This window comes from Bos indicus x Bos taurus, chromosome 19, assembly GCF_003369695.1.
Source record: "Bos indicus x Bos taurus breed Angus x Brahman F1 hybrid chromosome 19, Bos_hybrid_MaternalHap_v2.0, whole genome shotgun sequence".
Taxonomy (NCBI): domain Eukaryota; kingdom Metazoa; phylum Chordata; class Mammalia; order Artiodactyla; family Bovidae; genus Bos; species Bos indicus x Bos taurus.
Window position 1 is genome coordinate 21979954 of NC_040094.1, and position 15596 is coordinate 21995549.

At 41.8% G+C, this 15596-nt stretch overlaps 1 protein-coding gene across 5 annotated transcripts in view; it reads right to left on the bottom strand.

Annotated features, from left to right (window-relative positions):
* The window catches only part of SSH2 (slingshot protein phosphatase 2), a 246458-nt gene that overhangs the window by 58342 nt on the left and 172520 nt on the right, over positions 1-15596 (bottom strand). For all 5 annotated transcript variants that reach the window (XM_027519264.1, XM_027519266.1, XM_027519262.1 and 2 more), the window contains one exon: positions 2545-2648. In XM_027519264.1, coding sequence (XP_027375065.1) covers positions 2545-2648 — 104 coding nt within the window. The remainder of the gene's footprint in view (positions 1-2544; positions 2649-15596) is intronic.

A 15596-nucleotide genomic window follows, 5' to 3' on the forward strand; every position in this document is an offset into this window, starting at 1 on the left:
CAAGTAAAGTCCATTCAGTTTGTGTTAAATCTGCTTTTCTTTTTGGTATAGAGAAAGCTCAGTGGACAAGGTCAAGTAGAAACCTGGGTGGCAGCTGAGTGTGGAAGTCTGACCAAAGAAAAAGACCAACCAGGGCCAGGAGCTTTAAAAGCCCCTGACCCCACTTACCATTACATGCCACAGAGCAATTTAACTAACATCTTAGTCAGACAAGCTGGATTTAAGCCAATATTTCATCTTCTTTTTACTGTAAGTGATAAATATCCACAGCAAACAGGAACACAAAGCTCAACTGGGTCTACTTCCTCTGTGCATTCAAGTTTTGGGGGAGTTTTTTTGCGTGCCTCTTTTAAAAATTTTCCATGGCTGGGGTTATGGTAGGAGGATAATACTGTCCAATGAGCTGGATTATAATTCTGAGCTGCTACGCTTTGAACTAGATGAAGCCCCAAACAAGAAGTAGGGCAGCCACTAAAATAGCTGAGATTATCTGGACTGGAGCTAAACTCAACTACTGGCTCAATGGGACCCAGGATTTCTGGTTTTCACCTTTGACCTACACACTCAAGGTTTACAGTCTTCTTTGTTCTTTTCTTACTAATTCTAATTTCCTCCACTCCTCGAGGTAATATGTCATCCAAATGGCCTATTTTGGACAATAAGCAAACATTCTGTGTAGCACTGATTGAGGTTTCTCTGTTGTCCTGAGGACAACCAACTTTTATTTTCCCCCCAAAATGATACAAATTAGACTTGCTATTTAGAAGAGAGGCATAAGGCTGGTTATCTTCCTAAACTATGAATATCCTATACCTGGAGACCTCTCTCCTGAGACAAACTTTCTTCAATTCTTTCTTAACCTCATCACCACAGATGCACCTAACTCTAGAGAAGTCTAAAAAGTAAAAGTAAAGTCAAGTCACTCAGTCGTGTCCGACTCTTTTGCGACCCCATGGACTGTAGCCTACCAGGCTCCTCTGTCCATGGGATTTTCCCAGGCAAGAGTACTGGAGTGGGGTGCCATTTCCTTCTCCAGGGGATCTTCCCAACCCAGGGATTGAACCCGGGTCTCCAGCATTGCAGACAACGCTTTACCGTCTGAGCCACCAGGGAAGCCCCTAGAGAAGTCTAACATATGGAAATATAAATGCATCTTCTACTGTTAGTGGGTATGATATTGTGATTTATAATAAGAAATATATTTCATCTCTGTCCAGTTCGTGGCACAGAGTTTGTAATATTGTTGTAATTTCTTAAATGATGGGAGCCAGGAAGATGTCTTCTGTTATATTAATGACCTGACACTCTAGCAGAGTACCTCGGGATGGCGGCCGGTGGCCAGGGGCAACAACTATGTGATCAGAGGGTTGGAATTTCCTTACCTGGGGAGGGAAGAGGGGCTGAAAGTTGAATGGATTACCAATAGCCAATAATTTAATGATGTCAGTGTAGTGAAGCCAGCACAAAAACTCAAGAGGGCAGGTTTCAGAGTGCTGCTATATTGAGGAACATGTGACGACTGGGGAGTGTGTACACTCAGAGGGTATAGAAGCCCACTGCCCCTTCCCAAATATCTTGCCTTACACATCTCTTCCATCTGGCTGTTCTGAGTTATGTCCTTTTATAATAAGCCAGCCATCCAGCAAGTAAAATGTTTCTCTGAGTTCTATGAGCTGCTCTAGCAAATTACACAATCCCAAGGAAGGGGTCACTGGAACATTCAATCTATGACAAGTTGGACTGGTGACTGGCATCTGAAATGTGGGATAGGGAGGGGCGGCCTTATACAATAGAGCCCTTAACCTGTGGAATCTGACACTACCTCCAGGTAGACAGTGTCAAAAATGAATTGAATTGCCGGATACCCAGTTAGCGTCTGAGAACTCTTTGGAGGTGTGGGGAAAAAAGCCTCATATTGTTATTAGGTGAAGAATATTAGCAGGTTATTTCAAAATCAGAGCATTATACCCATACCTAAGTGAACATTTATTTGATGACTGCCTGTTTCTCTATGTCTTCTGAATTACATTTTCAGTCTTTTTAATGTGAACACAATCAAGACATAGACTCTGATATTTAAATATGTGATATAATAACTTTTGTTATCACAATAGTGACACTGAATTTACTTTAAGTTAGTAATATACCATATTAATCTTGTGACTCCCTAGACAGCAGACCAAAACAAATACTATCTTTGGTCAGTTGATACTGCATAGGATTTGAGGAAACATCTGAACATCTTTTAGCTGATTACCAAAACCTTACTCGAGAAATCACATTAATACGTCCTTAACGTCTTTTTTGTACCTTATTATTTTTCCAACAAAAATTTATTGAACATCTACTTCATGTATAAGGTATTCTGCTATGTGCCAGAAAAATGGTCTATGAGCATGAAAGAAAAGTGATTACAGCATAGTACAATGCTTTCTTTCACTATTACAGAACTGCTGGAGAAATGACAATGGAGGTAATCAGTCTTCTAAGACAAAACAAAAGGCAAAGAAACCAAGAAAAGGAGTGGCATATGTGGAGCTTTACCTGCATGCTTGTTGCGTCTGTGGCTGACTCTTGGTGTGGATGAGCCATTTCCCCGGGGTAGAAAAAGGGCAGCACCTTTGACAGTTAGAAAGCTCTCGCTGATGCTGCAAGGAAAAAAGTACAAATAAATAAGTAAATAAGTACTTTAAGGAAGAAAAACTGAAGAGTAAGATAAAGACTGACTTTGGGATTATTTTCTCTTTCCTCTTCTAAAGTTCCAACCTCATGGGACGAAGTAAAAATAAAATCAAGAGACTCTGATAAACAACAAGGTACTACTGTCTGGCCCAGGGAACTATATTCAATATCCTGTAACAAACCGCAATGGAAAAGAACATGTATACATATGTATGAATCACTTTGTTGTACACCAGAAACTAATATGACATTGTAGATCAACTCTGCTTCAATTTAAAAAAAGGAAAAAAGAGAAACTCTGGTTACTCACAGTCTTGTCTACTACAGACAATTCTTCTGGAACAAAATTCACACTATTCTGCGTACATTACATAGTAGCAGTTAAGTGGGTAGGTTCTAGAAACAAGGGTAAAGGGTCTGGAACCAGACTGCCTGGGTTTGAATCCTAACTCTGCTACTTCTTACCTGAGTGAGTTTAGGGGGCCTAAGTTTCTCTATCTATAAAAGAGAGATTCATAAACGAATTGAGCTTTTTGTGAGAAGTCAGTAAGAATAAGAAACTTCTTGGACTGGCGCCCTTAATAGATATTAGTTTAACAACTCATAGATCTATGGTTGTCAATAATGGTGTTTCAACAGTGTTTTAATCAGACGTGAAATGTGTTATAATACTTAGCTACTAACAATAGATATAAGTTTGCAAAAAAAGATTTATATTTAAAATACACACATATAGCAGTAAAGTGTTACTCAGAATTTTACTTTCATAAACTTGCATTTCCATGGCGTTAAAAAGGCACAGTGCACAAGAAGTATGTTCACCTCACAGAGTGTGCCTTGGGTAGTGATATGATCCTTCACGTGAATGATAGCTCAACAGAGACAGAGAATTACCGCTTAGAGGCTATTCAAAGCACAATTACTAGTGGATATCCACAAAAAAACCAAAATTGTATCCGCATTATTTCATATCAACAATGTTATCTACAGAATTCAAAAAGGATAGAACTTATAAACCATTAATGGTAAAGTTTAGAAACACATAATGAAGGATTCCAAGACTGTCTTTGAGTACTCCAGTCAGGGTTAGTTAATGTATTGTAAATTACACTGCTCTGCCTGTTCGACATTTCTGCTTGGAAATCTAATTGGCATTTCAAATTTATACTGCCAAAACTAATCTCTTGAATTCCCTGCCCACATCCACCCAAGTTGTTTAGGACAAACATATAACAGTTATTCTTGGCTTCTCTGTGTCTGACAATATATATCTAACCCATCAGCAAGACCTATGAGACTTGAATTTGTCCATATATCTCCATCACCACCCTGACAACGGTCCAGGGCACCACTGTTTTTCACTTAGACTGCTGTTTGAAATGTTTTCTTTTAAGGGTTTTATTACAGAAAATTTCAAATCGATTCAAAAGTACAGGTAATAATATATGAGCCCCTATGTTCTCATACATTCCAGTTCCCATTCATGGCAGTCTTGTTTCTTCTATACCTCTGCCTCTTCGTCCTGACCCTGAAGTGAAACTAACCCCAGACATTATATCAGCAAAAAGCCTCTAAACTGGTCTGTCTGCAACTATTTCTGTACCACCACGATCCACTTACCAAAGAGCAACCAGAGTGCTTTAAAAATAAAATATATAGATATATATCATATAATATCACCTCCCTGCTTAAAACCCTCCAACAGCTTCCCTTTGTATGTATAAATAAAACCCAAAGTCCTTAGCTGGGACTTCTAGGCCCTGTGACAGCTGATAAGGAGTTACTTCCCTGGTCTTATACCATCGCCCTTTTTCTTTACTATGATCTGGATGCACTAGTTTTCCTTCTGTTTTGTACTTCAGGCCCTTCTGGGGGCCTTTGTGCTTTTTGTTTTCTACTTGGAACGCTATTCTCCTGGCCTGTCACCCTCTACGTCACAGCTCCATATCATCACCTCCCCCCATTCCAGCATACTCTATCCTGTTGTTCTCTTTTGTTTTCTTTCAGGATATTTATCATAAACTAAAATTATATGTATTCATTTATACATTTGATTGTGGTCAGCTCCCTATAATAGAATATAAACTCTATGAAGAGCAAGACTTTTATTTTGCTCAGCACTGTATCTTCAACACTGGAAACAGTGCCAAGCACGTATCAGGTACTCGATAGATATCTGATGAATAAATGAATTCATTCCAGGGTTCTCCCCCTCCTCCCCACCCACACATAGTTTTTTCTGACCCATCACTGCAACAGGAATTGTAATTTAGGACAATAAAATAGAAATTCTGTAATCTCACAGGTTAAGAAAATTATAGAATTAAAAATATGTGGCGTATTACTGGACTGTAAAATACAAATGTTTGACAAGAAACTAATTGGCACATGAAATTAAATCATCTTTATAATGTCAGTTCTTGACTTCATTTTATCTTTGAATCATGTGGTGTGAAGCTGATAAACCTCTGAGGTAACTTGCCAAACAGATTCAAATTTGTCTTCTAAAAACAAAGACTCTACAGACGCCACTTTAAAATTCTGCATGCTGGCTGGGAGGGGCTGCCTTTGTTTTGTTTTCATCTTTAAATAAAGCATTGCACTCTTGTGGTCTGTTGCACAAGTTTTGTCTCTTGTTACATTCGTGGTGTGCACATGTCACCCTGCTGCGGGTCACTCTGTTTCACTCACATTACGGGAACAACCTAAAACACAATGTCTAAGTGACAGGATGAGTGGGGTACACCACAGACAGGAAATGACATTCACACTTCTGCCAACACAGCAACTGTCTGCTTTACAAATGAAAATATTTTATAAAAATAAAGGTAACCAGTCTACCTATCAGCAGGCAAGTTACAGCTGGGGGCATTTTGGTTTCCAGTACACAAAGTGGTCTCTACATCTGACACTAAAGAAGTATACTTGTTGAGAGCTTATTTCAGTCATTCCTTTTGTGAGACAAAGGTACTTTCTCTTTGACAAACACACCAACTTCCTGGTTTTTAGAGCTCTGGAATACTGCTCTTAGATACATTTGTTGCATATGCTTTAAAATATATCTAAGTGCCTTCTTCAAAATGTATGCAGTGCTTTCACAAGTGGGGAGCTGGGGTGGAGGACCAGAGTCAGTGCTTAACTCAAAGCTACCTGGAAAATTCCTGATTATAAAAGAAAAACCAGGAGTCAAAGTCACGATTGGTATAAGGGAAAAGATGCCATTCTATTTGAGTCTTTTATACAAATCTCAATAAACTTTTCTGATACAACAAAACGCACAGCAGACCCAGCTGGGCTGGGAGCTGCCCTAGTAGGGGCAACGTAGGCCCCCAGAGAGTCATGGCAGATGCACTCTGGACAGTATGATCAACTGTCTTTATTCTGTGGTCTCAAATTTTGACTCCCCAGTGATCACAAAAGTGGCATAAAGGGGACAAGTGTTGGTCACAAGGGACCAGGAATGAAAGTGTGGCTAATTACAAAAAATCCTTCTCATCACTGAGAAAAAGTCAAAGTTCTATAAATGCTATCAAAGATGGGATGGCAGCATGGTGGCACAGAAGTGAAAAAAAAAATTCGAAACCACCAGAGCTTAGGACGATCGATTTCAACTTGAAAATTAAATGCCTTATTTGCATATGAAGAAACTAATATGTAAATTTAATCACATGTACTTCAGTGTACGTAAAGGCTGAGTATATCTTGCTAGGATAACAAGAGACTCATTTATGTAAATATTCATCTTTCTGAAGCAGCTGGCTGAAGATTCAATCAGCAGAGTTGGTTTCTAAAATTGAGAAGAGTAGGTGAAAACTTTTTTACGTTTTCTGAACTGACCAGCTCTCTAGAGTCTGGCCTAGGAAGAGGATTCCTCCAGTAAATTCTCTGGAGCCATCTACATATGATTACAGATGCCCAAGTTAAACACAAACCCCAGAGGACTTAACTCCTATATTAAGGAAAATACAAGATAAAGAACACGCTCTGAATCCAAAGATGGAGAGTAACTAGCTGCTTGATGAGAGAATGACAAGGATCATCTTTCTAACACAGTGACAGTGAAGTTCTCCAGTCTTTATCAGGGATACAACTGAAGAACATCTACTCGTGTCCTGCCTAAGATCACCTGCTCATCAAATGGAAAATCATCCCTTGTTTGACAGATGAACTGAGCTACTAATAGCTAATTTGAGTAGATGCCAACTGTATGCGAGGCACTGAGCTAAGCACTTCACAATATTTCATTTAACCTTCACAACAAGGTTACTTGGGTACTATTTTTTACCCTCAATTTACACATAAGAGACTGAGGGGCTCAGAAATGGTAAATTATCTGCCCAAGATCATACAGCTGGCTAGCAATCCTCTGAGCCAGGATTCAACACAAGATTTGATTTGAAAATTCATGCTCTGAATCAGTCTTTACTATGCTGTTCTAGTTTTATGATATAGTTTATAGAAGATGAAACGCGATGTCTTCCCTACAGAGCTTTTCAACAGAACAGATTTTAAAAGCAGATACAGAAGTGAAAGCAAAGGACAGAAATTCATTCAGATCTCAGCTCTGTGCATTCCCTTTTTGTTCCCTGACCAAGGCCATGAACAGAAAGACTTTACTGAGGGGAATGAAGAACATCTGGCTGAGAGATGAATCCAGATGGGCTGCATAGTAGAGAAAAGAACTGGGCATGATGGTAGCATTTTTAGTCTCAAAAACAGAGAAACGAATCCTCTGCTTTAAATAATTCGGGGAAGCACTCTGTGCCAATCCCTCCCAATCAAAAGCACTTTCCAAAGCATGAAATTTGTGAACTGGCAGTTTCTACTCCGGCAAAGTGTAGAGAAGGTCAACTAAGGGAAGAAAACACTTAACTGTTTTGAGATTAGAATAAATTTTTGAAGAATGTGGTGGTCAACCATGACCAGCAGGAAGGCTGGTCAAAATAAAGCAAAATAAAGCAACACACCTGCAAACTGCTACATGTGAGTCTGACAGACATTATTCTTTTTTACATGTAACACACAAGATGAAATGAATAATTTACTATGGGAAATCAAGTTTCATACAGTGGGTGTAATGCTTTCACTTTAACATTAAAATGAAGAAAGTGGATTTTCATGTTTATAATGTTTCTAATGCCAAGTTCTTGAGTTTGCTTGGCATTTCTGCCTGAAGCCAAAACTCATAGGTAAATTATTGTGTAATACTGAAAGCACAAAATATAACTGCACAGGTAAGCTGTTGGCATTTATGTGAAATTCAAATACACATAATTTTCCTGAACTGTTTCATATTTTTATCTTGAAGAATACTCATTTATGAGAAAACTATCAAATACATTTCGTTCTCATAACACTCTCCCTTTCCTGATTAACTTTTCTCTGTTTATTTAGGTGTTTGATTTTCAGATTCAAGGTACTAGGGCAGCCATGTCAATCCCATTAGGTGGAAAAGAATTCATGTCCCCAGTCAATGTGACCACATCACAGAGAAGGTAACTTCATAATCAAAGTTTCAAATATCAGACCAGAGGCCAAACGACTACAGGGCTATGAATACTAGCACCTACTGAAAAAGTCTGGCTAAATTCAAAAAACAGGAAGGGAAAGTCATTGTTGCTTGATGGATGAAACATGGCTACAAAAGTCAATAGTAAACTTCCAGGTAACGAGAAAAGTTTGATTCTGTAATCCTAAAGAAACTGAAATTACAATGAGAGAAAATCCAAACCCAAACATTGTATGCACTATTCTCTGTAATTAAACGATCCCCAACCCAATCCCCAACATACAGGTGGTAAGTTCCAGTGACAATGTTGGAATGGCAATGGATACCTGGAACTTTCTCCCCACCCGGCGCATATAAACTCCCAGACACATGCCTGTGAATGCAGCAGCAGGATTTTTTTCTCCATCAGCAGATAAGCAGAGGCTGGGGTATATTAGCAAACCAATCACTGGCAAAGGGGAGAAAAGCTTATGGCTCCAGTTCTTATTCACTAACTACAACCACCAGGCTATTTTAGTCCTAGCTAGTCTTCCATTAAAACTCTGTTGCACAATGCCCAGCACAAGTACCTTCAGATGCAGCTATTTACCCATCTTTCCTACTTTTCTACAACTTACGAAGAAGGAAAAAAGGTCTATTTGTTCAAGGCTGAGGAACAAATTCCATCAGGACTAATCTTCCTGGTCCTTTTCCTACAGATCATAAATTAGAGGAGACCCCCCCCCCTACTACCGGATATTCCTTTATCATTTTGAATGTTCATTTACTGATAAGATCTTGTAACTATTTCATTCTTGCCTCAAACATGTGCATCTCAGAAACGTCCAGACAGAAACACAATCTAGGATCAACTATTTTACCACCGGCCATACAATTCAACCTTCCCATTTCTAGAGACGGGGGTACGTCTGGGTTGCCATTTGTGGTTTCTGGCTGACAAGCAGTAATAGAGAGCTCTCCTGCCTGTCACCCTAGTCACCTCTTGGGGAATCTCCCTCAATGTACCTAGTCATGGTGACCTTCCAACTCTGGAGCTGCAAGGGGCCTTGCAGGACGCTGGCATGTGGATTAGGCCTGGCCAGCTGCAAACTGCCTCCTGAATCTCAGGCAGGCGACCCAAGTGAGTAAGGAAAGTGGGGGATGGTCACATTCACCACGGGGAGAGTGGCAAGGCAGAGACTAGTCTGTGCCTACTCTGGCTTTTCCTTCAATGTCCTTGGCTCCTGCCTGTTTCCTAGGTTTGGTCTTCTGGCCTCCCATCCATTAGGTAAGCTCTGACACCCTTCTAAGAAAAATTTTGCTGAAGATAGTTAATATTCATTTCTGAGCTTGCAACAGAGAATCTGATACATCAACTGAAGTTCAGAGAATCCAACAGCTTGCCCAAAGTCACACAGTTAGGTAGCAGTGGAGCTCAGATGAAGGTCCAAGTCATCTGAAACCCAGGGCAGCACCATAACCCTTTATCCTAAGTTAGAGGTTACCAAACGGAGAAGGCAATGGCACCCCACTCCAGTACTCTTGCCTGGAAAATCCCATGGACGGAGGAGCCTAGTGGGCTGCAGTCCATGGGGTCGCTAAGAGTCGAACACGACTGAGCGACTTCACTTTCATTTTTCACTTTCGTGCACTGGAGAAGGAAATGGTAACCCACTCCAGTGTTCTTGCCTGGAGAATCCCAGGGATGAGGGAGCCTGGTGGCCTGCCGTCTATGGGGTCGCACAGAGTCGGACACGACTGAAGCGACTTAGCAGCAGCAGCAGAGGTTACCAAAATAGGACACATTTGATGACCTAATCATCTGAAGCAACCAGCAGCTAAAAACACATCTGGTCAGTTTATCTAACGAGAACAAAGGCAGGATTTCACTGCAAAGCCTGGTGTGATATACTGGCTCGATTTTTCATGGTATCTTGAAGACAAAAGTTTAGGTCTTAATAGGGAAATATTTAGACATACTCCCATGATTTAGACATACTCCCATGAGGCAAACACTTTCATGTAGTTTCTTTTTCCTTTAGTATGGTTGTTGGATATCAAACATTGCTTAAAAAAAATAAATAAATAAAGGAAGACCATGAAGCCTAGGCAGGAGGGCAAACAAATCGACATGTGAAAAGCAGTGGCTGCCTGCCTAGCCCTGGGTTCCTCTGCAGTCTTCTCCCAGACCAAAGGTGTGTCTTTCTAGATGCTGTCTGCTCACATATACACTTGACCTCCTGGATTCCAGGGATCTAAAGTGTTTTAGCTGTCGGTTTGGATTTTTGAAGTACTACCAAATAATGACAGGTCAGAGTTGGAGCGCCCTCAGAGAGGGTCCAGGTCATGGCTCCAGCTGGTAGTAGGTGGGCCTAATTTAGCACATTTTATAAAACCAGCACACACATAAAATCATTTTAATCTCTGGGTACGTGAAGAAGAGCAGCCACTCTCTCCAGCTCCTCCAGGCAGCCACTGCTCCTGGACTCATAGTGAGCATTCCCGCCCCCAAACACTTCTGAGTGTGAGCTAAGATTCAGAGACCAGGACTCATGACATTGCTGCCGCCTTCCAATCTCCGTCCCTTTGCAGCCACTCTAGCAAGTCTCAGCCTCATCTCCAGCAGTCATCTGCCAAAAGTCTACCCACCTCTGCTCAGAAATTAATTAATTAATAAAGCTTATCAGTGCTGTGGCCCAAAACTCTAGACTTATATACTTCTCATTTAAAAAGGTAAAGCTTAAAAGCTATCCGAATCAAAAACGAAATGACCTTAACGGTTCTTTCTCAGTATGTAACATGCTGGATGTACTTACGAGTCACCCAAGAGATATGACCCACATTACCTAGCACCAAATTTTAAAATAGTTGGTGGGATTAAACAAAACAAAAGGAGGTTAACTCAAACTGTTCAGCATTTGAAATATCATTTCATTTGCATGATTCAACAAATGCTTTTCTAGGTATTTAAAACACACCTGCAGAAGGAATGCAAGTTGGGCTTTTAAGCACTTGGCCAAAATGTCAACCCCTGCTTTCTGACTATTTCTCTCTCACTTTCACACAAAGCCTCTTGTGAGGCTCAGGGTACCGTCTACTCTCTGTTGCTGTCGCCTCTGACACCCTTGTCACTGTCTCTAATTCACTCCTTACCTTGCTCAATCTTCTCTCTTTTCACCCTGCTTCTTACAACAATCTTAAGAGATTCCACTGTTCATACAGATGAACACCCAACAGCTTGGTCCCCAAATCTCTCTCCTCTTGATCCTCACAGACTGTCACCTAGGCTCCATTTAAACGAATTCCCAGAATCCCTTTCAAAGGCACTGGATTTTTAACAGACTTGATTTCAGAAATCAAACTCCCAGTTACTGATTGCAACTCCCTCTCTTGTGACCTTCATGTGTTCACTCACTCTTCAACCTGGTGGAGACTCCAGGCCCTCAGTTCCTCGATTTCTTTCCAAGTCATCCACCTCTTTTTGGCTTTTCTTCCTTCCGTAACCAACCTAGTCCGTGTCTTATTTCCGAACAGGTTTCCCTACCATCTGTTCTCTTTGTTCCTGACTTCCTTTCATAATACTACAGCTTAAAATTATAGTATTCTTTGATGAGACTTATTTATGATTATCTGTATAAGCAGCAAGCTCCTTGAGCAGGAACAACTGCTTTGTTTAATATTCTTTATTTAGTGTCTAACACAGTACCTGACACTAAGCAGATGGGCAATAAATATATACTCAATAAATGAAAGGCAGCCCCCAAAAATGCTTAAGGAGATTATGAAACTGTGCCTCTGGATGCTAGGGCACATCCATGGCCTCAGTGACAGAGGTGTCAGAGATGACGGCAACAACAGTGAGTTGACTAAGCTGGGCAGTTAACACCTACAGATCTGCACCCCTCCCCCACCCCCAATTTCTTCCCCTGCCTGCTCCAAACCCTCCCTGCTCTCCTCAAGTCCCATCGCAACTCCTGCTTTCTTCAACTCTCCAGTTAACCTCGTCTTCTGCACCATGGAGGAGATTAGCTGGTGTGATTGCTCCCAATTAATTTCCCTCCTCTGCAGACTTATCTCCTTTCTCTGACCTGAGAGGATGATGCATCCAGCTGTCAAAAGTCAACCTGTTCACCAGCATCCTTGACCCCATTTCCTTGTCTCCTAGTTGTATCAATTGGTCATCCTCTTTCGAGTGACTTCTCCTTAGCCCAGAAACATGCTCAGGTCTGTTCTTTCACATCCTTAAAACAAAACCCTTACTTGATCTTCTGTTCCTAAGTTCTCTTCCTTTATTACTGAAATTCTTTAAAAAGGAGTATATACTTTCTGTCTCCATTTTCTTCCACTGCAGTCATTTTTCCTACTGCCATCTTGCTCCTCTCCCACCTCTGAAAGTCCTTCCCATCCAAGTTTGCCAGTGATTTCCTGAGTGATAGATCCAAGGGACAAAATCCTTTAGTCTTAGCTTAATATCAGTTTCTGCTTTTCATTTAGCACCTGGAGCCCTGACAGGCATTAGCAAATCACATTCTCCTTTTTAAAAGAGACTCATTCCTCTTGGCATCTGAGACACTGAATCCCAGTTTAAGATCCTCTGCCAGATATCCTACCCTACCTGACTCACCTCTCTTAAAACAAACAGATCGTCTGACCGTCACAGTGCTTTTAAACTCACTAACAACTAATTATACTGAAAAATCAGAATTTCCAGCTTCTCTTGAAAGATCAGAAAATTACACTTACGTCGGCATTCACACCTACGAACAACTGGCCACGGCTGAGCGGTGGCTGCCCCTTTGGACTTCACATGATGGTGAGTGCTATGGAGCAAAACTGAGCAGAGTAAAGAGAGGGCTGCTGTGTATATCTGTGCTATAACATATGCTCGGGGAATGTCTCTCTGATAAGGTGACATTTGAGCAGAAATCTGTAGGAAGTAAGGGAGGGAGTCGTGTGGCTGTTTAGGAAAAGAATATTAAAGGCAGACGGGGCAGCAAATGCAAAGGCTCTGACGTGTACTTGGCTGGTTTGGACCATAGCAGGGAAGTTAACAGCACTCAAGTGTGGTGAGTCAATGACGTGTGGAAGAAGATGAGATCAAAGGGACAGGGAAGGGCAAGTGACACAGGTCTCAGTGTCTCCACTTCATATGGGATTCGGCTTCCAAGGCACTCCAACGGAGATATTCTTTGGCTGGTCAAATCCAATGGACGCTGTTCAGTCCTCATCTTTCTTGATCATTTGACTTTGTTGATAACCTTCTATCTCCTAATAGTCTTACTTTCTTAGTACTGCTACTATGCTTTTCGTTTGTGGGCTCCTAGTCTTTTCCAAGCTCTTACATATGTCATCTTTGATCATTTCCTTGTCATTCTTCTTTCTGCTCTGTATATACTCTTCTGATGCCTTCTCCAGCCCACCCTGTCCTATAAAGGACGACTCCTGACTAGTTACCTTACTGACAGATAATAAATTACCCTAAAACTTGGAAGCCTAATGCAACAAAAACCACTTATTACCTCACACAGTTTCTGTGGGTTAAGGGGCCAGGAGCAGGGCTTCCCTAATTTAGGTCCAGTGGTTAAGAATCTGCCTTGCAACGCAAGGGAGACTGGTTCGATCCTGGTCTGGGAAGATCCCACGGGCCTTGAAGCAACTAAATCTGTGCGCCACAACTACTGAGCCAGTGCTCTAGAGCTCACGAGCCGGAACTACTGAGCCCACAGGCTGCAACGACTGAATCCCACATTCATAGAGCCTGTACTCCACATCAAGAGAAGCCACCGCAATGAGAAGCTGGTGCACTGCAACAAAAAGAAGCCCCCACTGGCTGCAATTAGAGAAAGCCCAAGTGTAGCAACGAAGACCTAGGGCAGCCAAAAAATAAAATACATAAATCTTAAGGAAAAAAAAAAAGAGTGCAGGAGCACACCAGCTGGGTGGCTCTGGTTCAGGGTTTCTTATGAGAAGGCAGTCAACTGAAGCCTAGTCTGGAGGTGGGAAGATCTGCTTCCAAGACTGCTCCCTTATATGGATATTGACAGGAGGCCTCAATTCTCTGCCATGCAACGGTCTGCTTGAGTGACCTTACGACATGGCAGCTGTCTTTCCCCTGTAAGTGATCCCAAGGGGAACAAGGCAGAAGTGCAGTGATTCATGACTTAACCCTGGAAGTGACACACCATAATTTCTGCAATATCCTATTAGTTACATAGATCACTCCTATTTAATGTTGGAGGGAACTATACAGGATGCAAATACTGGGAGCAAAGAATCGCTGGGAACCATCGTGGAGGTACCTCACCTCCCAAATTGGTTCTCTAGCTCAGATTTATCACCAAAGCCCTAGACCTGTACCACTGGCTGTCTAAAAAAATGTCAGTCACTCATTCACGTCTGACTCTTTGCGACCCCAAGGACTGTAGCCCGTCAGGCCCCTCTGTCCATGGAACACTCCAGGCAAGAATACTGGAGTGGGTAGCCATTCCCTTCTCCAGGGGATCTTCCCAACCCAGGGATCAAACCCAGGTCTCCTGAATTGCAGGCAGATTCTTTACCATCTACTAAATCACTGCAGGTGGTGACTGCAGCCATGAAATTAAAAGACGCTTGCTCCTTGGAAGAAAAGTTATGACCAACCTAGATAGCATATTCAAAAGCAGAGACACTACTTTGCCAAACAAAGGTCCGTCTAGTCAAGGCTATGGTTTTTCCCGTGGTCATGTATGGATGTGAGAGTTGGACTGTGAAGAAACCTGAGTGCCAAAGAATTGATGCTTTTGAACTGTGGTGTTGAAGAAAACTCTTGAGAGTCCCCTGGACTGTGAGGAGATCCAACCAGTCCATTCCAAAGGAGATCAGCCCTGGGTGTTCTTTGGAAGGAATGATGCTAAAACTCAAACTCCAGTACTTTGGCCACCTCATGCGAAGAGTTGACTCATTGGAAAAGACTCTGATGCTGGGCGGGATTGGGGGCAGGGGGAAAAGGGGATGACAGAGGATGAGATGGCTGGATGGCATCACCGACTGGATAGACGTGAGTTTGAGTGAACTCTGGGCGTTGGTGATGGACAGGGAGTCCTGGCGTGCTGCGATTCATGGGGCTGCAAAGAGTCGGACACGACTGAGTGGCTGAACTGAACTGAACTGAACTGAAATAGCTATTATTTGTTGATGATAATGGGAACAACTTGGCCATTACTTCATAAACTTTTTTTGGTGAAAACCTAGAATCAGGTATGATGGCATGTCCATCAAAATGCTGTGTTACGGAGTTATGTGATGGAAGTAGAAGCTGGAGGAAGTAGTTTGGTGCTGGCTCTGAGTGTACTGTGAAGTAAACTTGAAGATGCTGTAATGAGCATTTATTGAGTTCCCATCCTGTGCTGGGCATGGTGCCTGGCACTTTACAATCACTATCTCGCAA